The sequence below is a fragment of the Ooceraea biroi genome, chromosome 1 (genome assembly GCF_003672135.1).
Source record: "Ooceraea biroi isolate clonal line C1 chromosome 1, Obir_v5.4, whole genome shotgun sequence".
Classification (NCBI taxonomy): Eukaryota; Metazoa; Arthropoda; class Insecta; order Hymenoptera; family Formicidae; genus Ooceraea; species Ooceraea biroi.
The window spans coordinates 23,974,752-23,996,429 of NC_039506.1; the positions used below are offsets into that span (position 1 = coordinate 23,974,752).

The 21,678-nt window shown below is 45.3% G+C and overlaps 1 protein-coding gene across 40 annotated transcripts in view; it reads left to right on the plus strand.

Annotated features, from left to right (window-relative positions):
• LOC105279361 (calcium-activated potassium channel slowpoke) overlaps nt 1-21,678 on the plus strand; it is an 89,524-nt gene that overhangs the window by 44,677 nt on the left and 23,169 nt on the right. For 22 of the 40 annotated variants that reach the window (XM_020031667.2, XM_020031668.2, XM_011339046.2 and 19 more), the window contains exons 6-11: nt 5,627-5,718; nt 9,131-9,241; nt 11,104-11,209; nt 13,711-13,863; nt 14,096-14,251; nt 17,509-17,621. In XM_020031667.2, coding sequence (XP_019887226.1) covers nt 5,627-5,718; nt 9,131-9,241; nt 11,104-11,209; nt 13,711-13,863; nt 14,096-14,251; nt 17,509-17,621 — 731 coding nt within the window. Of the gene's footprint in view, nt 1-5,626; nt 5,719-9,130; nt 9,242-9,906; nt 10,013-11,103; nt 11,210-13,710; nt 13,864-14,095; nt 14,252-14,709; nt 14,823-17,508; nt 17,622-21,678 lie in introns of all 40 variants that reach the window. The other 18 variants (XM_011339082.3, XM_011339055.2, XM_026968747.1 and 15 more) reach the window with 6 other exon arrangements.

Below are 21,678 nucleotides of genomic sequence, written 5' to 3' on the forward strand. Positions count from 1 at the left end.
TATAAAATTGCGCAAACAAAAATATGTAGTTCCATTTAAAAAAATTATCTTGACCTTTGAATCTCCGAAAAAAATAGCCTTGAAAAACTTTTTGTTCTGTCATCATGATAGCCCCTTCGAACGGTGCAACTTTTTCCTTAGACATTTTTTTGTATTATCAAAAACAAGTGAAATATCTAAGATGATCGATTTAAGTGGACCACCCTGTATAATATAAATATTCGATCATGTTGGCCCTTCTTGTCAAAGTAGGGAGGAACGCAGAAGAATATTGTCTTTCAAATAAAGATCCCAAGACGCATCTCCGTTCGCACAATTCACGCTTCTCCATCGCTCGTGTCGAAGAACGGGGAAAACGCGCGAAATGAAAAAGAACGAACGGAAAAGCTAACGAAAGAAACAAAAGAAATTATAAAAGGATTCAGGCTAGAGGTCTGTTCTGACGGCAACGGATGATTGTGGGTGTGTAGGCGGTGTTCGCCAGCTGGATCCCCGAGATCACGGAGCTCGCCGCGAATCGCAGCAAGTACGGTGGCCAGTACAGCCGCGAACGTGGACGCAGGTATCCCAGAATAATCCACCTAGGTGTGGAAGCCAGTCATAAAACAGCCCCCTTCAAACTAGCCTCCGAATCCGACCCGTCTCCTCGTGTTGTCCTAGTAGTAGTCACATAAGTATAAGAAGTAGCAAAGTCGCTCTGGATGGCGAAGCGGTCCGGTCGTGAGGCGTTCACGCGTTCATCTTCTCGTGCATGTCCACGTCGCTTCATTAGATCGATGAAATCACAAATGAAAATCAAGTCAGTGAGAATCCATCTAAAATTAACAATAAGATATATGATGAGGGATGATTGCAAATCGTTTTTTCTTACCGAGAAGATCGCAAGCGATTAATGCGTTTCAGTTTTGTCTCTCACCGTTTTGCCATCATATCCATAAAGAGAAGCTCGGTGTAACACCTCGTAAAAGGCGCGAACGAGAAGTTAGATAAAGCTGCGGTATATCCAAGCAACAAAGTATCCTGATAGTCGTCGCATCTTCGTTGGCGCGCGACTCTCTCGTTGACTTTCCGAGGTGCAGCGACGCGCTGTTTTCCCTCGCGATGAAAAAGTGCAGCTTCCAAATGAAAACGAAAGGAGAAACGAGAGTGTGCAATGCTGGTCCATGTGGCCATCCGGTTAGAAGTCGTGCTGTTACTTTCTCCAGAATTCGTGAAACTCGCGCTCTAACGAACGGGACCACTCTCGCTATCCGCGACGAAATCACTTTCTCAGATTAGCAAATGTGTTCCCAGTCCGTCCTACGCCATCACTGATGGACCCGTGACTGTTAGCGAAGATCGTACTCCAAATAGGTCTCTTGAGTCACACCGTCTCCTCTCTTCAGTCACCCCAATCTCGTCGTTTCTTTAAAATACCCTGCGCTGACTTTTATACCGCTTCTCTTACCAAAGTTAGCAAAAAAGTTGTCCTGGTAACACGTGCCGGTATGCTTAGACTCTTGTGGAAAGAGGACAAGAACACACATGAGTTTTTATTATATTACACGTTTATGACATCCATATACACACGCACACACACGTCAGTAGATGAGACGAGTATATCTTACTGTTGCATCTCTCCTTTCCCTCTCTATCTATATATACACTCATACGTTGTATAATAAGTCTATATATTATATACGCATATATGTATATTATATACGATTTACCTTATATTTCGCACGGTCACGATAAAGTAGCTCGTTAAAGCTCGTTCTCCCTCGTGTACTCTCCGTGAATCCGTCGAAGATGGGTTCCGTTCTCCGGATGTATTCTTAGGACGAACGTATCACGAGGACCTCATAGATATGTACACGCACTTGAATAGTTATCCTCCTATTGCTTTAACACACACATACACGTATACGTACACATCCACGGGCTGCGTACTATTTTTTTCTCCGTTACGGCACCTCATGCTTAACATGTACATATCTTTCGCATCGGGAGGGCACCAGTTCGCTTCCTGTTATAACGAGATTAGAGGTAGGTTGGTTACCTGGGTGCGGAGAGTTGACTTACATCGCGTGCATAATGCACCACGATAATCTAGTTACCGTGTAGATTAGCTAGCGAACGCTTTCTCCTTCTCTCTCTGTCTCTCTGTCTCTGTCTGTTTCTCGTTTTCTCTCTCTTTCTTTCTCCTTCTCTTAACACGATCACAAAGTATTTTACTTATTTTCCCGTTACACGCACAGCGCGAATACTATCGATAATGATAATGATGATGAGTATCGAATGCGATGATAGCACAAGTAGATAATGTTAAACACTATTAAAAACATGATCATTGTTCGAGTAAACGCAAATTGCTTCAGTTCTTTGGCTATTAGTTCGCATTTTGAACGCAATCACTTTGGGAAAAGATTGAAGTAAGTAGCAGTCGATTGGAATATGGAAGTCTTGTAGTAAATATATTCGAAAGCATTTCGTTTGCTCGCACCATTACCCCGTTTTGTCTAGAAAAATCATTTTTCACTCTCCCACATAGTAATAACGCATTTTCCTGCAAAAGGCAAATTTTGCTAAATGATTATATGAACAATAATTTTATGTGCAACGATATCTTCGCTTCTTAAATAAATGAGACATCTGTTCACACTGTGTGAATCATATTTGGTTAAATTATCCCTTGAGCGATACAAAGGGGCTATTGCTGCTCACGCAGCATCACGCGATATTGCATTGTCGAACACGCCACGATTTCCCCCGACAATTCATCATGGATGACGAATGATCAGCGCAGATATAGCTGTGAAACAGCGAGTTGCGGATGACGCCGACGCTTCGCAATGAAGGCAATCGATACATTTATCGATTAGGTCGGGACGAAAAGAAACTTGTTTCATGAGCGAAGAAAATTCGATCGATTACTGGACCAAGCTTCTTTCTGAAGAAAGAACGTCAGCATAATTGTGGATACTCCTCTCTCTCTTTTTCTCTCTCTGTCTCTGTCTCTGTCTCTGACTATCTACAACCTTCTCTCTCGTTCTCTCCTCTATCCATCTTTCTATCTATCTATATTTCTCTCTCTCTCTTTCAGATTGAGTTTCTTGGTAGCATGCGATAGTGTTCTGATTAGTCTGTAGATTGTCGAAAGGCGATCAACCTTTCCCCCGAGCGCGGGATGGCCCTCAGAAAGAGAGAACAACCCTCTCTCGTCCGAGCAAAGAGGGCGGTCCGTCTCTAGTTCATCGCGAACTTTCCTCTTGGCTTAACACACACACATATATATACATACACATATATACACACATATACACGATTCTTGACATTTGAAATAGCGCAGCAGTAGCGGGTGCAGACGTAGGCACACACACACGGTCGCTCTTTAGGGGTTTATATCAGTAGAAATTGCACGTCTTGACTGCGACACACGACGCCATAATCACACTCGACGCGGAACGACGTAGCCCGAAGCTGAAGATAATTCAGAACGAGAACCGATTGGAATTCGATCGTACTTCTTCGCGAATTAGAGATATTCTGGAAATCGAAGAAAATACTGAAGGTTTTGACATTTGGATGCAGAAATACGCAAAATTCATATTACCAATTTAACCACAGAACGAGTGATATATTATTAATCTCGATGGATCTTAATAAATCATTTATAATTTGATAAAACATTTCGCCTTCTCCAAAACGAGCTCGTTGTTAATCTTATTACCGCGAAATTTGATTATCGCAGTAAAAATATCAAGCATACAGCAAAATGCAGTGTCTTTGTGACCTTTGCTTCAAAGCGAATGAAAAATTGATCGGGTCCACGTTCCCGTCTTCGCTGTGGTTCACCGCGAAACGTCGTCCTCATCCCATCGATTGGTGATACAGGTAGTCTAGCTTGGGTCACATTGAGCGCACATACCTCACATCGTTTCATACGACACGCGAGCCGACCTATTCACGACACGTGCAAGTGCATCCGCAGGGGAAACGTATGGGCGTATGATCGTGAACGTTCGCGTTGTCGTATATGCGTACGTGTACACGCGCACACGCACGTGGATACGCACGTAATAATCTCAACGAAAGGGACCCGTCCCTGAGCACTGCAATTTCGGTCGCAATCATTCGCGTCATTAATGCGCGACCATAAATCGAGAAGTAGGAACGAAGCACGCGTTAGATCCGACATCGGTCCATATCCTGAAATGGAAATGCGTTTCGGCGAGAACGTCTAAACGGCACACATCGACATACATCGGGCTCGCAAAGGGAACAATCATCGCAATTACGCGCTCACAGACTTCGTTGCCGCAGACGCACCACTTCGCGTCATTAGGTTCTCTGACTCGGTAGATTGTCGATCGGCTGTTATTTGATTAGCGCCGTTATTATTGCTGCTACTTGTCGTTAGTTGTAAGTGACGTTCATTAATAACAGACAAGATGGGACGGAAACGTTAACGAAGTAAGGTGCCTCGTTTGTTAGGACAGTCCCGTCGATGATCTTTGAGGATTGATTTTCAGCACTTCAGAATATGCCCAAAAGGAACGCTTCCTGAATCCTGAAATGAGGAAGAAAGAGGTCGACATTTAATATTGTGTGCTGTAGCATAGTTTCACTGGTTCCGCTGTTATCGTGATTAAACGATGTGCATACGTTTCTCTTCGGGGTTCTGGAGGCATATGTATGTGTTGTACAATGTTGGTGCGTATATCGTGGTCCTGTGTCGACTGTATCGTGCGCTATTGTGTGAAGAAACGATTGGTATTAACACCAGATACTAACATTGTTCGCTAACGATGTGTCGGCTAGACCTTCGAGAGTTCAGTCTTTTATTCCATTGTGTCCGCGAGGAAACAAACTGTCAACTCAGAAAACGATATGGTGATTTGCAAATTGTCATTGCTGGCTCGGTCTTGACTGGAGAATATATATTGTATCAGTTAAAAAAATTGTCGATGTAACTTTCTAATGCTAGATTAAAAATAACAATAAACAAATATCCGACAATTCAACAGATACCTCAAAGATTGATCGAATCATGTTGTATAAAAAGAATGTTTTTATCAATGAAAAAGATGTGATTAAAAGCGGACAAGTTGCGTTAAGAAAAACTCGATTGAAACGAAATCAACTAGATAGACTATGTCGGCACATAGTAGCATCCCGTTAGGCTCACTTAAGTAGGTGTGTAGGACCAGTTATAGGTATAGGTAGTCTACCTAGCCCGCCCTTTTTATCTGAAACGTGTTCTCCAATTCACATCACTAATTCTCGGCGGCGCGGCGCGCATAGTGGTACAACACTGATAATCGTGTCTCTATGAGCAGCCGCACAGACCAAGTAGCCGTTAGCCAAAGTCTCTCCGCTCACGAACGCGAATGTCCCTTACAGGAGAACAAAAGTGAAAAAATGTCCTATTTGTGATTGGGCGATTGACCGTGCTTATTGATTGACTATTACAGTATCACGAAAAAGATCACGAACCGACCGACTGACCGATCGCGACCAATTTGCGAACCGATAAAAATGAGAGAAAAAAAGAAAAGATAAAACAGCAAAAGCAACCATTACTGCCAACCCTGTCATACAAGTGTATTGATGCGAGTGTTATGTTCTGTTCTATTACGTGGTGTAGGCCATATTCGCCAGTTGTATCCCTGAGATAATTGACCTGATCGGGACGCGAAACAAGTACGGCGGCACTTTGAAGAACGAGCGAGGTCGCAGGTGAGAGACACTACGAACCAATTAGCTTCTCCCGATTCCCGATTGACTTTCCCATCCGCCACCCACGTCCCCATATCCTCTACACGATTGATATGCCGATATCCACCTCTAATTATCTTCCTCTATCCGACACGCCTCTGTACATATTTGATTCTACACGTTTCTATACGATTCTACACGTTTTTATTCTATCTTGCATACATGCCTGTTCCCCGAAAGACACACACACGAACACCGGTGTCCTAATCCCTCTTTCCTGTGAATTGCAATCCCCGATAGAAACACGCACGTACAGCGATCCCCATTCACAGGAACTCCCGGATCCGATGAGAGAATCCCCCTCACAAAAATTTATATTATATATATATATATATATATATATACTTAGAGATGAGTGTGTTAGTTATATTCGCAAGAAACCGCAGTTCCATACCAGCTCATTGCACTAGTTGTCAGTCGGTCTTAGTGCAGCCGTTGCCGCGCGGCCGCCATCCCAAAAAACATCCCCGTATCAGTACCACTTCCAGCCTACCAAGCAAAACCCTTCGACGGAACCCAATCTCCAAAGCCCGTCTGCCCGCACCACGGATCATCTATCCACCACACTCAGCAACTGGTGTTAGCTTGTTTGTTCACCACCGACCGCACTTGGGACAAATACGGCTTAATACGCTTGACGTACGTGCGAGAACGTGAAACGTGGAACGCGTGGATGTTCGCGAGTAAGTTCGAGAGATGTCTTCATCTCCGCTTCGCATCTCCGAATCTCCGTTTGAAGATTCCAGCAAGAATCGCATCAAGCTCGAGTCTTACTTCCGCGTGATAAATCGTGATATCGGGAAAGACTCAGAATCCTGACGAAAGGGTTACCATAATCTCGTATGCAAATACGGACCGACTTGGAGAACCGGACGAACGTCTATATACGTTGCGCTGATAATCTGAAGCCTGGAAGTTTGCGTAACGAGTCTTCAGTTAATCACTTGATCGGGTTGTCGAAGTCGCGTCGCGGTCGAGCGAAAGTCAACGTATCGTCGAATCGCGCGTTTTGCTCTGTCGAGCTGTATTTCTCTCCGAGTGCAAGGGGTCAACGCCCAGCATGTGCCCTGCATTATCCGAATACTGAGAATGAATATATTATGTATACATGCATATATATATAATCTAATGTTTTATCACTTCAATGTAATAATCTTGGTGTTTTAGACAGTACTAATAATCGTTTTTACGTTATATCCGTAAGCCTCAAAGAGGCGAAAAGGAAAAAGGAGATACCTTTGTCTTGAGTGTCTAAAACGTGTGTATCGCTGAGATTGTTGGTCGTACGTAGTAGCTCAGGGATTCTTAAGGGTTTGAAGGACATCCCTCGGTGGATCGAGACGACGATAGATCAGGGGCGACGGAACCTTCTTTCTCGACCGTTATTCAACAAAAGATGGCTGTGATCTTTCGCGAGAAGATGTTACACGATAATCATACGCTGTTTCTGATTATTGCATCATTGTTCGAGCACTTTCTCCTCCAGTTACTGATCACATGCCGCCACGGCCGATGGAGAGAACACGCGTATTCGCGCAACCTAGGACAGCCTCGTCACAAGACTCTGTTATTCGTCGCAGAAGTTGCAAATCGTTCTCGGTCTTTGTCGCGTTTTTCAAAGGACATGCCGCTAGTCATTTCACTGGAATTTTCAATAGCGAGCATTGTCTCTTCGTATGTACTGATACTTAACGGGTCAACCTTGTCGCTTGATCGAAAGGTATTGCGAGCTTAATCAACCAGACGCATCCCCGAGGGTACCACATCGATGCCAGAATAACCAGCTACAACATGAATGCTCGTGAGAATTAATTTCGCGAAAAGAGAAGAACGCAGGTTGCGGCTCTCATCGTGTGAACACGTGCGTGCGGTTCGACTGGATCCGGTAGATCCGCGACATTTCTTGCAGACGGACTCGACAGCGACACACGAACGACCCGCGACAACTCCTCGTATCCACGACACTCACATCACGCACACGGGCCCCGTATAGCGAGAACTAATTCGATATTGGGCTGACATCGAGCTGGCGTTGAGAATTCAGTGGGACCGCCTGTCACGCGATCAGTTCATCATTTTGTCGCGTGACGAAGGGCGAGGCCGCCGAGTTCACGATGGAGCTCTCGATGACACGAACGTCAGACACCACCGAGAAAGATGGAAAACACCTAGATGTAGAAAACACCAAGCATGGAATGATCATGGTCGAACTCCGCTGTCTTTCCCCTGCAAGTCTGCTGATTGTGATCTACTCTAGATAGACTGTCTAGACAGCCACCGCACTAGTTCTCACCCTTGTTATGTGGCATCTAGGAGTAGAGAGTTACAATCACAGTATGTCGGTACACACACGGCACGTCTAGAGGTGTTACACGTGTAGAAGGGGTCTTGCGCTTGACGTATATTGCCACGACTAACACACGATTGGGCCTGCACTCACTTACGCGTACTTGATCTTACACTGGTGACATGTGTATGTATGCGATATACCTAGTGCTCTTCTTCGCTCTCTTTCTCTCTCTCTTTCTCTCTTTCTCTATCTCTCTCTTAATTAACTTGACACGTATGTAGGTGTGTGTGTGTGTGTGTGTGCGTGCATAGTTATTTACATTAGTTGATTGAAACGAATCACGCCAATTCCCTGGTAAGTCTCACCTACTGATTTCTTATCTTCATCACCGAACGGATAACGGCGCGCATCGTCCAAGTGTCAAGTATTAATTTTTATTATTTTTTATTATTTTAACGGCCATCGAAGTCTTCCAAAGTGTACTCGGTTGTCGAGCGCGTTATCGACTTCACGATGGATCGTCGAGAATTTTCTTGAGGAATGCCAATTAACGCCAAATCCGTGCTTTATTTCCTCTTCTTTTTATAAGCGCTACACGTTGATAAATAACTCTTGTAACAAATATAAATCTCTTACTAATCGGACAAATTTTAACGAAGTAAAGCGAAGAGCCAAGCTTGATCTCACTGTGGCAGCAGACTAAAATGGCATGAAGAGAAAAAAAGGGAAAAATAATATGCTTTTTCATCGACGATTGTGTTTTCCCCTTTCCCCGCTGTTCCATCGTTTCTGCGTGTAGTCATGTATTTATATGTACATATGTCTCTGTACATGTACCTGTCTCTCGCAAGAAACGATATATTCGTTTCGGAAAACTGGACAGGAGAGACAGATTAAAGAAAGCGATGTTCCAGGCGGGGAAAGAGAAGAACTCTTAATCGGGTCTGTAGTTGATATTACATATATATTATATAGAGTGTACATGGTAGTTGCTTGACAATTTCTCATTTTTCTTTCTCCATTATGTACATATAATCCGCATCCCGAGGGGAATGTAATCTAATCGGCTTGTTGTGTTGGCAGACATATTGTCGTGTGCGGCCACATCACCTACGAATCGGTCTCGCACTTCCTCAAGGATTTCCTGCACGAGGATCGCGAGGACGTCGACGTGGAAGTTGTCTTCTTGCACAGGTATGAACGTCGTCCTTGCAAAAGTCACGTCTCCCTTCACGTATCGAGGCTGCTGTCGAGCGTTCACCCTTGCTGAGCTCGGCAATTGATATCGTGGGTGGTCTTGAAAGGGTTGTCGCTCGAACCAGTCTCGTGAAATTCGTTTCACGTTCGGTCATCATCATTACGACTGTTCTGCGCGGCTGAACGATAATCGGATTGCGCAGGACGTTGGGCAGGAAAAGAGAATTCGTGCGTTTTATTTAAATAAAATTTTATCTAAATGGAACGCACAATTGCTCGCCCATTATTTTAATAAGATTCATTTGCTAAATGTTGTATCATCATCATCATCACCATCGTCCATCTTCTTTATACTGAATAATAATCTTTCTTGTATGCGTTGGCGATTGCGTGGTGAGTATACGTCGCCCTTCGACGATCAAGAGATTTCCTGTCGTTGTGCGACTCAGAGCGATCAGATTCTGTTAGCTTCTACGTCTCACCGATCGTAAAACCGCGCTGTCGTGGAACGAAGTTTCATGTTACAAACAGAGATTTTCCATCAACGGAGGGATGGCCAGTAACTAAGTGGACTCGTGAGACGAGCGAGATGGCCGGGGTTACCGGCCGCGGCGGCGAAGGGTCTGATCGCTATAGTTGCAAGGGGTGGTTTGTGTTTTCAGGAAAGAGCCAGATCTCGAATTGGAGGGTCTCCTGAAGAGGCATTACACGACCGTGGAGTTTTTTCAGGGCACCATGATGAATGCCGTGGATCTGGAGCGCGTCAAGGTACCCTGAACTCTAGAACAACCAACCACACGAAAACCTCCATCAACCAACCAATCAACCAACCAACCAACCAACCAATCAACCCTCCATCAATGCCCTCCACGTGGCCGCTCGCGCTTCTTGTTTCCTTGCAGTTCTTTAGGTTATTACACGGTTATTCGCCTGGATATAACGCCGTGATGGTCGATCGATTATATATACTTATATATTTATATTTCGCATATATTATCTATATTTATAATATGTTTCTCTGTCACACATACACACACGTCATGCAGTCTCACATTGACGATCGCTATCATGTTTTCTCTTATAGAATCTCTTGTATTTCCGCGTGATTCGCGTGTACGCGGATCGCGCCAGAATGCTCGCTGCGTTCTTTAGAGTTTACTCTCTCAATTTGCTCTCTCGCTCTTTCTCTTTCTCTTTCTATCTTCTATCTTTCACGCGTTATCAAGCCGTCCGGTGCAGCGTGATCGACAATTGATGTTTCATCTTGCATCTCGATGTTCTCCGCGAAGCGAGATTATTTGAGCTCGTTACGTCAGAATGGACCACGTTCCCGTACAATATATATTTTACGCCGCGTATACCCCATGAATACCAAGTCACGCGCTGCCGGACGGCAAGAGATATATACATACGTATCTATATATATTTACGTAGAAAGCAACCGCCTGCGACTGCATGGTATGCTGTATTGAGCTATGGAGCCGACTCAGCGTGCAGTAGAGACTTAATTAGAGACTTTATTACTACACGCGCCCTCGGCGTGCTCGTTTCCTTCGAAGGGTGGACGCGCGCGATCCGAGATCAGTTTGCCGTAACGTAACGAAAACGGTTTTTCGAACACGGTTCCACCCACGGAGATCGCGAGCACGCACGACGCAATTCTCTATTTATATTCATTTACGTTACTTCTAATTATGTCAATGAAATCGTCGCCGACCACCGTCGGCCCGTCGCTCGACGATATTCTCGTCACAAAAAAAAAGAAAAAAAGAAAAGCGAAAAAGGCGCACGTCCACGTCATGGCTGAGGTGAATGTTATTTATAAAGAGAACTCGTATCGTTTTGTGGTACCCGTTCAGGAAGCCGCCTGATCTCGAACTGGAGGGACTGTTCAAGCGGCACTTCACCACCGTGGAGTTCTTTCAGGGGACCATCATGAACCCGATTGACCTACAGCGGGTTAAGGTGAGTCTGCTACCACGATCGAACGGTCCACGTCTCTCTATACAAGATATGCGCATTAGCGACCCATTTATATATATATATATATATATATATATATATATATATACATATATATACACAATATGATATATCCCCACAAACAACCCCATCTCTCCCTACATATAACGTTCGCCACATCACTTTCTTACTACATTTTTACCTTCCCTCTCTATGTTGACCCCCTGTGACCCATCAGTGATCGTCGTATTGGCGCACACGGTACCAGCGTTTCACTCTTGCAGTCAGTAAATATTCGAAGCTGCCATTTCGATCAACGCGAAGCATCACGATCAGATGATTCCAGAGACCTTTCGAAATTTCGATTCACCGTCACCTTCATTTTTTAATTAAATTCTCACGGGAGAAGAAAGCGGAAATTGCATTTTTGTGTACCTAATAAATAGCCGTGTCCAAGGTGCATCGTGCGATGCCACTTCCGCTTTACGTGGACTTGCGGAGGACTTTAAACGGTATTTACTGCGCGACGCGAGCAGCGAGCAAACCCAACATGATTTGCTGCTCGGCGTGGTACGGTCGGAAAAATCGATAGTGTGGAAAGTGGCGACGTTACGGCTGCTACCGTGGGCGATCGGTAGACGTTCGGGAACTGACGTTGTGCCGATAACAAACGCTATTGTCTCCAGGATGTTTGTTGCCTGTATGTCTCCCTTTATGCTCGTACACGTTGACGGTGTGTTACACGATACCCCGCCGACGCGTCTCCGTATATATATATATATATAATACGCTGTCGTCCGTATGCTTTCGTGTCTCGTCAATTTGCGATCGCTGCCTTCGAATCCGATCGATCAGTCTGCGGGATCCCCAACAAGATTTTCCAAAGGCTGCGGGAATGCGTCTCGAAAAGGATCTGAGAGAGCGCGGATCCACGCTCCGACACTTTGCGTCCACCCCCAGTTTTTTCCCCTGAAGCTCTGATGGGCTTCGTCTGTCTATCTATTTATCTATCTATATCTCTCCGTCTTTTGTGTCTCATCCCTCTTCTCTCTCAATAGATTCTATTTCTTATACATACCCAGTAGCAAACCCGAGAGAAAAGTAACGTCAATCTTTCCCACATTCACGCGCGTGCACACGTAGACACACGTACACTCGCGTATACCCACACATTTACGTGAGAAAGAGTCCCTTTAAGGTTGTATTGCATCCACCGGATAGACCCAATGCCTGCTGTCGACCCAAGTGGGTAAGTGCCCGTTGTATCTCTCGTTGGGAGGAGGCTGGCTCGCCAGACGATCACGTTTCCAGTTTACGTTTAGTCTCCGTGTTAGACACTTAGCGTGCGATCGGATAGCCGATCGCGTTTCTTTATCTTTGTTTAAATGTATCGATCCTGCACCGGACCGAAGACGGGACGGTACGTTCTTTGACTGTCTTGCGTAATTACTTTTTCACCTCGTTCGAGTCGTTTATGCTAAGTCTTGTTAGCCCGAGTTAGATTAGCATGTAGATAGAGGCGCTTGTCCATTCTACTCAGATGTATAGAATTTAGATGACCTCCCCCCCCCCGACTCCTGCTCCTCCGTCCGATGATCGATAAGGTTTGCATATCCGAGGAATGTGTCGTAGAGGCTCGCTTTCATATTTTGATCGTTGCTCGAATCGTGCGACTGCGTCGAAGGTACGCACGAAGGAAGCCTATACCGAAGATGCCTATGCGTTGCCGTTGTCGCAGACTTTGTTCTGAAATCAAGAATCAGTATTAACTTTCTTGTTGTATTAATCTTGATTCAGTATCCTTAATCGAGTACTTAGTTTTGTGTCCTGCTTGAAATTATTTTAAATTATTTTAAATCTGTAACATCGATTAAACCTATCGAAATTTATAATAGTTTAATCGAGTATTTCTTCTGCGAAGCGATCAGTCTTGCTGGCCGTGCGAATCTTCGATACCAAGTAGCAATTGTTGTTTCATTGAATGTTTTTATATGACTTATATCGTATACATTTTCCCATAGTATCCTTACATATCGAGAAATGTTCTGTTTTCCATTCTATGTTGTACCTTCTTGTCGATACTCCCTCGTTCATCATAATTCTTCACAATTTCAAAAAGAGTCTGTACGAGAAGAAGAGATTATCTTCTCTCGAGTAAAAGCGTAGATCGACAATCCGTAGAGATTTTAGCAGCTTACACGCAACGTAACGATCTTGCGACGACGCTCGCGACTCGTTCGAAAATAGTTTCCGAATCGCTTCTCTCTTTGCTCTTGAACGAACGCACGCGGCGTTTTATTGGTAGCAACGGTATACACTTTTACTTTATACCGCTCTCTCCCCGTCCTATTTTCGCGAATATACGCTTCGTGAGCAATCTCTACATTTCGCTATCGCTTTTGAGACCAATGTCCTCTGCCCAGTATACATTCTTCCTGTCCTCAATCAAATTACGGAACGCAGCGCAACGGGCAAATCGGATTATCCTGACTGTGCTTTTTTAGGTGCATGAGGCGGACGCGTGCTTGGTGCTGGCGAACAAGTACTGCCAGGATCCGGACGCGGAGGACGCGGCGAACATCATGCGCGTCATCTCCATCAAGAACTATTCGGACGACATTCGCGTCATCATTCAATTAATGCAGTATCACAACAAGGTAACCGTTGTCGGGCAATAAATCCTAATTTCGAAGTGACAATTACACTGAAAATCTACGAATGTGGATACATTGAGAGATCAAGAGATTTCTCCGAGGAAATTTTTTAAATATTTTTTTAATGTCTGTTCCAATGATCGGGCTTTTTCTTTGCTTGCGTCACGCGATGACGTTTCCATTTTTCGAGCGATCGTTCCTTCGTATCCAGTCATATCGAAATCGTGTGTTCCAGGCCTACTTACTAAACATTCCATCGTGGGATTGGAAGCAGGGCGACGACGTGATATGCCTGGCGGAGCTAAAACTAGGCTTCATTGCGCAGTCCTGCCTCGCGCCCGGTTTCAGCACGATGATGGCCAATCTCTTCGCGATGCGCTCCTTCAAGACGGTCAGTAAATCATCGTTCTCCGCGCGGCAATTCGCCTGCCGTCTCCTACTCCATGCATGTCTGAAAGTTCTTCGTATAGGTCTTTGTTACGATCAGGATGTTCACAGTGATCGCGTGATTCGGAAAAGAGAAACCGTGTTTTTCCCGACGTAAAATTCGCCGTCGATCTCGTGATCGACTTCTTTTCGTGCAGCGGATGCTTCGTTTCACTTCGATGAGATCATCTCCGATGGATCCCTTCTTCGTGATTCGCGCGCAATCTGCTATTCCCGTTAATACGTCGATTTTTTAATATCAAATCGGTAAAATGTGAAATAAAAACGACTTGAAATTTTCGTCGCGTTACTTCCGGAAGTAACAGTCGGGTACAAACAGTACTCCTCACTGTGGACAAACGCGCAATCCGTACATGCATAGGAGCGTGTGTGATTTAGAAATGGTTGGTTGATTGGTACCAGTCGCCCGATATGCAGGCTTGGCAGAATGACTACCTGCGTGGAACCGGAATGGAGATGTACACCGAGACACTGAGCCCTACCTTCATTGGAATGCCCTTTGCGAAAGCCACTGAGTAAGTCGGTCCACGGACCAATTCAACATCCGATCAGATACGCGCGCATCTGATTCAAGAGACGGGACCGACAATGTTCTTTTTTTTGCAATGATGCGTCGTTCGCCGATCAATCCGTTTGCTCCCCTCGGTGATCGCTTCCTCGCGCAATCCCGTTTCATCGTAAATCGTCTCGTTTCTCCTTTCACGGCCATCAGATGAATTTAATCGTCACGGGGGATGAGCGAAGCCGTCGATGCGACCGCTGATTCAACCGCGCCGACACGACGGTGCGCGCGCGTGCGATTATTTTTAATTCATGCTTCTTTCAGTACCAGTGACGTAGCGAACACGTGGTTCGGTGGATCGATTCTGTCATCTAACGACGGAGAAAAGTAGGGACTCGCGGTCACCCGCTATTTTTATGAACTTTTTGCGTTGCACGTCGCGCTCTCGCGTAGTCGCTCTCGAAATTGGATTCAAGAGGGTCTCGCGCGAATTGTCCCTCTCTTAGCAGCAAGAAGAGTACCGGAACTCGAGAATACCCGTTTCCGCTCGCGATCGCGACCGCTCAACGACGGCGTAGCCGCTCGAGGGAGGTCCGTTGTCTCTTGAATCGGAGCGAGAAAAAGAAAGGGATGAAGCTTCGCCTCGCCTATGTCTCTCACTACGCTCCACTCCGCTATATACGTAAACGTATATACGTGTATACATATATATATATATATGCACATATATATGAGACGCGGAGCGAGAGGGCCTCCGCGCGTATATATGTGTGTATATTACGACATGATACATGAACATGTGTCTATTATATACTGTACAAAACCTTATCTCTGTGCTACACCTAATCGATGTAAACCACCCCTTCATCGCTTCAGTAACGTATCTGTATATTCTCACCCTTCTCTGCAACTGATATATATACATATACGTGTAACTCTTTGAAAGAACCTGTAACAATAACATATTGATTAACAGCGGATGGAAGGAGGTACGACTGGCGGAACGGCACGTCTCGATCTCGTTAGAGCTCGATCTCGTTGAGTGCGCCTTGAATTCCTTTGACGCGATCCGCATCGTTGTACAGTTTCCAGCTCGGATGGGAACTTTTGTAAGACCACCATAGTGAGCTATTCGGGGTAAATACGGTGGATAGTGAGAACTCCCGTGTTGTCACCACGTGGCGGAGTCACCAGATTCATAGGGCGATCCTTTGATCCGAGTTTCTCGTTGCTAATTCCGCCGTGTATTTGCTGTTATGTCGGTTACCTGACGGAAGACGTTCCCTGACCAACACGTCACCGTGTGACCCATACTTTCAGTCCCCTCGCAGTAATTTCGTGCACACAAAGAGACTCGCAAACACGGAGAACGCGAAATCTCTCTTTCTGCCCTCCGTCTAACATGGCCAATTATGTTAATTTTACGACGCATTTTAAGGGATTAAAACGTTCTTGAGTTTTGCATCACGTACAATTAGAAGCGGTATACAGAAAGTATTAAAGCAAGATAACATTTTTAGAGCATAATATTTTCTCAGATGAAGATTACAGTTAAGAATGAAGGATTAAGACCAGAAACAAATATGATCAAAGTATCGCGCTGTGAATCTGGAAAATTGGTCTGCAAAAAATGATCGATGATTCGATCGAAGACGTGTCGTGCTGCCTCTCATGTCGATGAAAGAACACCCTCAGCAGAGTTTCGAGCTCTGCTGTGCCGCTGCAAGGAATCAGCTTGATTTGGAGAAGTTGCGCGCGAACGCCGCGCGAGCCCAGCCGCAGGAGGGAAAACGCGAGGAACGATTGGGCCACGATCGACGAATTCGTGATCGATGGGTGGGAAGGGCCAAAAGTTCGGGGGGCGTCAGGTGTGTGCGCTCGCGAGAAGATCATACATACGCATACGTATATGTGCGATGCTGAGTGAGTGTGAGTGAACTGGAATGATACTGCGCGCGCGCCCTCCCGAAATTGCGGCTTCTGGAATTTGATCATTACCGGACGGTCGTTCGTTTCGACGGCGGTAATAACTCCTACTCCCCTCGCGGTCGGTCGCCATAATTGCGAAATGCATCATCGCGTGATCGGACGCAGCGTACGAGCGACGACAACGACAGGGGAACCGCGTCGCTGCCCGGGATCAACGTCAACGACGAGCGTTTCCCGACCTACATTCCCTGCACCAACCGGAAATGGTTCCCGGCGATATCACCGTGTCGAAAGTCATTCCGGGAGAACGTCCGACCGATCTCCTGATCCGTCAGAAGTCCGTGGGACGTGTCCCGAATACCTCTCGGCCGTGTTGGTAGCGAGACCAGTGAGGATGCAACAGAAAGCTACAGCCTGTCAGTAGAAAGAAAAGAACCTAATCAGACTTTCTTACAGAGCTCGCTCGAGCGCGTTCGAGGACTTTTAACGGCGCATTGTATGTGTCATTTATTGTTAGGTGTGAATTTTTTTTCCAGACGGGCGCGGGGGTCGATCGGATGATCGATACACTCCGCTCTCTCTCTCTCGGCACGCAGGGCGCCCCGTTTTTTTCGCCCCCGATCACCCCGTCGCGAGGAGTGGCAGCTCGCGCCGGAAACGCGCGCCGATGACACTCCTTGCCGCGGGGACGCGGATCCGGCACCGCGCTCCGCAATCGCGGTCCATGAAAGATTTTGATGACGTTGGGGCCTGGTTGGTTGGTGTTTCAGTCGCCGGACACACAGGCGTGGCAGAATGATTACCTGCAGGGCACGGGCTGCGAGATGTACACGGAAACCCTCTCCCCGTCCTTTACCGGGATGACATTTCCCCAAGCCAGCGAGTAAGTTCTCGCTGCCAACGGCTGTCAGACACCGTTAACGTACCGATCAGACACGCATACACGTACACTATACAGAATTGACAGTGTCATACGACTTATGATGCAACACACGCATATACATAACGAAGAAGGAGCGAAATACATACGAAGACACGAAATACACTCGGTCATGACTCTTTTTCTTTTCTCTGTCACTTTCTCTTTATATATCTCTGTCTCTAAGTATCTCTCTTTATCTTATATCTTCGTCACGTCATTATTATATCTAAACACACTCAACTATAATCCCGATATATACCGAGATACATACATGTGTTACAACGTACATATCTATACTTGAGAACGTATATATATCGCCCCTCACCTCGGTCTTTTCTGGCCTATGAGCGATTTTCTTTATCATAGTCTCTATACTATATATTCGTCTTTGTCTATCCTTTTGTTTGTATTTTGCGTAGAGAGTAGTCCACAGAATTTTGGCGCTGTACGAGTCTTCTCTTTTCTTCTCGCCTCCGTTCGACCGTACCCTCTCCCCCAATTTTTTCGTACGTTTTCTTCATCCCCGTTTTTCATTCTCATTTCTCTTTTCTTTTTCGTTTTTGAGGCTGTTCGAAATTCTGCACAGATCTTTTTGTGAATTGCGTAGAAATAAAGTAGAGAGATACGTGTCGCGGACGAATGCGGACTTCGCTGCAACCGAGATGTTACGCGGGGGATGCGATAGTGGGTGCACTCGATATTATAATTGGGGCACATATGCTTGGCGACGTGGGAATCGACTCGCGCGGAAACGAAAGTGTTTTAAACGTCCGAATCGGAAATTGCCAGAGACATCGACGTGCGCGATTCACATGCGAGCGAGCGCGATTTCAAAAAGCGCTCTTTCCATCGGGAACGACCATGTGACGACCGTGTCGAGACCACCGGAACCACTCCGCTATATCGCTGACGCTATTTCGCGGAACAATTGATATCGAGATTGGAATCGTGCGTTGCTTAATTCCCTTGCAGTTCGATTCGTTTATCCGCGCAAGTCTCTTGTTGCGTATTTTCAAAGGCTCTCGTTTCTCCCAACGAGTGTTTTTTTCTATGCGCACGTTTCGCTACGGGAAATATCACTTTGCAAGTCGCAAAGCGTGGTCAAAATTGATTCCGGAAACGAGGTCCGTGGAAAGGCGCCGCGGAAATCGCGGAATAAGCTTGTGTTTTTCCTTCTCTCTGATTTTCTTGAAACGGCTCTTTTATCGGCGGAAGGAAATTAATCGAGGCACTCGTGTCGCAAAGTACATGCAACGCGCACGCATTAAATATCACGGATACAACTTAATTACCGGCCTTGAATGTTTTAATCTCGAATCGCGCATAATCGCGCGCCGTGGTATAACGTGACCAGCCGGTTGTGCCTGCAAGTTTTTCAACTTGCTGCGATCATACGTGTATGCAGGAAGTATATAATGTGTATGCGAAATCCGCATTCCCGGTAAACCCGGTGTATCCTGCTTCGACGACATCGTAGTTCTCTCGCGCCAAATGAAATGAGAAAGAAGATTGCGCGCGCGTATTTTTACCCTCTTTTTCGCGAACGACTTTGATTTGGTCTTTTTTTTTTAGCAGAAAAGCAATCACGAGCGATCGCTCTTTTGAATTTTACACGAGCACGCGAGGCTGTAACGGGCGAGATTTTTGTCTCTTTTTGTCGGCAGTGTCCGTATCCTTGTCATGGTGTGTGTTCTTAGATGTAGCGTTTCTAATCTTACTCTTAACAAAAGCGCGTTCTTTGTACACGCATGCCTGCTGCTCTTACTATGTAAAAGTATGTGGAACTTATCTTCTCTCGTAACACATTGACACAGGATTATCGGAGAAGCGTTACGAGCCGGAAAATCGATCCTTTTTGCTGGATTCCGATCGGACACGTATAAATCTCTACCAGCACGCACTGTTCGACTTTAATCGTGCCCGCAGTGCTGTCCTTGCGAGAAATATCGGGGGTAACATACGCGAGTGCCGCTTCCTGCGACCACTAATACGTCCCGTAGAGAACGTTCGCCGATACACGTATATGTAGTAAAAATTAGTCGCAGCGTTATATATAGTCACTTGCAATCAGAATTAATCAGGTGATAATTTTAGAAAAGTCGTGTATGTGTGCATGTCGCGCACGTGAAGAGTATACGTATAAATGCGCGCGTACCATGTAAAGTACATGGCGTGTGCACTGACCGCGGAAAAAGTCGCGAAAAAAGTATGTACGTCAAGCAGAAAAAGCGAAACGATATTCCTCACCATCAACGATCGTCCTATAAAAAAGAGAAAAGCGATATCAGAAAATCACGTGTTATAATTCACGCGTCGCGTTAGAATCTCGTTCTGCTCTGATCTCTACTCTGATTGCAGGTTGCTATGTACGGCGATAAATACATCTGCGAATTTCACAATATCTCAAAGAAATCCCTCGAAGAGTAACGTTGAAAGAGATCGCAGGAGTCTCCTGTATCGCTAGCGCAGCGTAACCGAAGATCGGTCGAGAATTGCATTCGTCGTTTTCAATCGCGAGACAGACGAGCTGCGGTCCCTCCGAGTTTTCTCTTTTGATTTAAGAGCACACTATCTTATGGACTATCTTATCGCTGTCATTTGGTTTGCGTGTGTGAGAGGTCTACCTGTCTACCTGTAGGAAGCGAATCTTCACTGTTGGATACGCACCGACATAGATGTACCTTCATTACGTTCTCATCGCCGTGTATACCTGTATACGATGTGCCGTGTACCTCCGTAAAACGCTTGTTGAACGTTAAGGCTAATCCGTTGGATCCTCGCACGGCTAAGACCTCCCGAGAATGCCTTCTGGGACCTCGAAGTAGATTAGGAACTTAGAGAGCATAACGGATACCCAGAAAAGCGATAGAGAAACTTTCGGTCTATCTTGGCATGCTTCGGCTCGTATTATTAGATAAGTAATGATCGTTTACGTAAGAATTTCCTGCATGGTCTCACTTAGGATTGTTTCATCGATATATGTACATATGTTCCGTTGCACCGCTTGCATAATTGTTTAATTGTTTCTGTTTACCGCCGAGGTGGTATAATCGGGCGTTGATGCGCTTAGACGCGGATAGGATCTAACTTTCTCTTAACGAATATGAGAACGCATGAGAAAGAATAACTGTACATGCTGAAATTTTTAAATGATTGGCCTTGGAAACCTTGTCTAAACATTAAAATGTTAAAAATTCATCTCTACGTTTTTGAGCATCAACGTCCTGTTACGCTGTGGGTGTATACACATACTTTACCCGTCTAACTGTTACTCGCAATCAATGTCAAGCGAAGCGCATAAAGTGCAGAAAGAAAAAACCTGATATCAAATCGCATGAGATACTGTGAATGAAGACATGTCACGTTTGAAATATTAATTTTTTTCCGAGCTGCAATGTCTCGGTTGATGAGTTGTGAAGCGTAAACGAGCGCTTTAACGCAGCCGTTTCCGTTTGCCGTGCTTTTCGCGCGTTGCGCATTTCAAAAAACCAGTGGAGGCACTTTATCCTTCGTTTTGCATTTAACATGTCTTGCCGCGGCAAAGAATGATTCTTGCAGGACTGTCGCATAATTCTCGCGTGATATTTGTTTTACAATGGGACGCTGTAACGAAACTAGTATTTTACTCGAGAAACAAGAGTTCCATCTCTTGCGAATGCAAGTTTCATTGTTTGCCCGTGCAACGTACATGATACTGAGTTGTTCTCGACTAAGCTATCTCTGATGTTCCACTTTCTTGACAGCAGCACGTAATTTACAAAAAATCTAATGCTATTTATATTAAACGTTACTCGTAGATCGTTGCGCAACGATCGACACCATAAACATTTTTATAATTGCGGAATATTGCTCAAATGTTATTTTTGCACATTATTCATATTCGTACGCACAACTCATTATCATCGACGTTTTTATCTCGGCAACATCTTCAGCTGCTTTTTCATTATTGGCCAGTTTCATGTACACGATGTGTTGCCACATTCATGAATGTATTGTGTACGCAAAATGTACGCAGAAT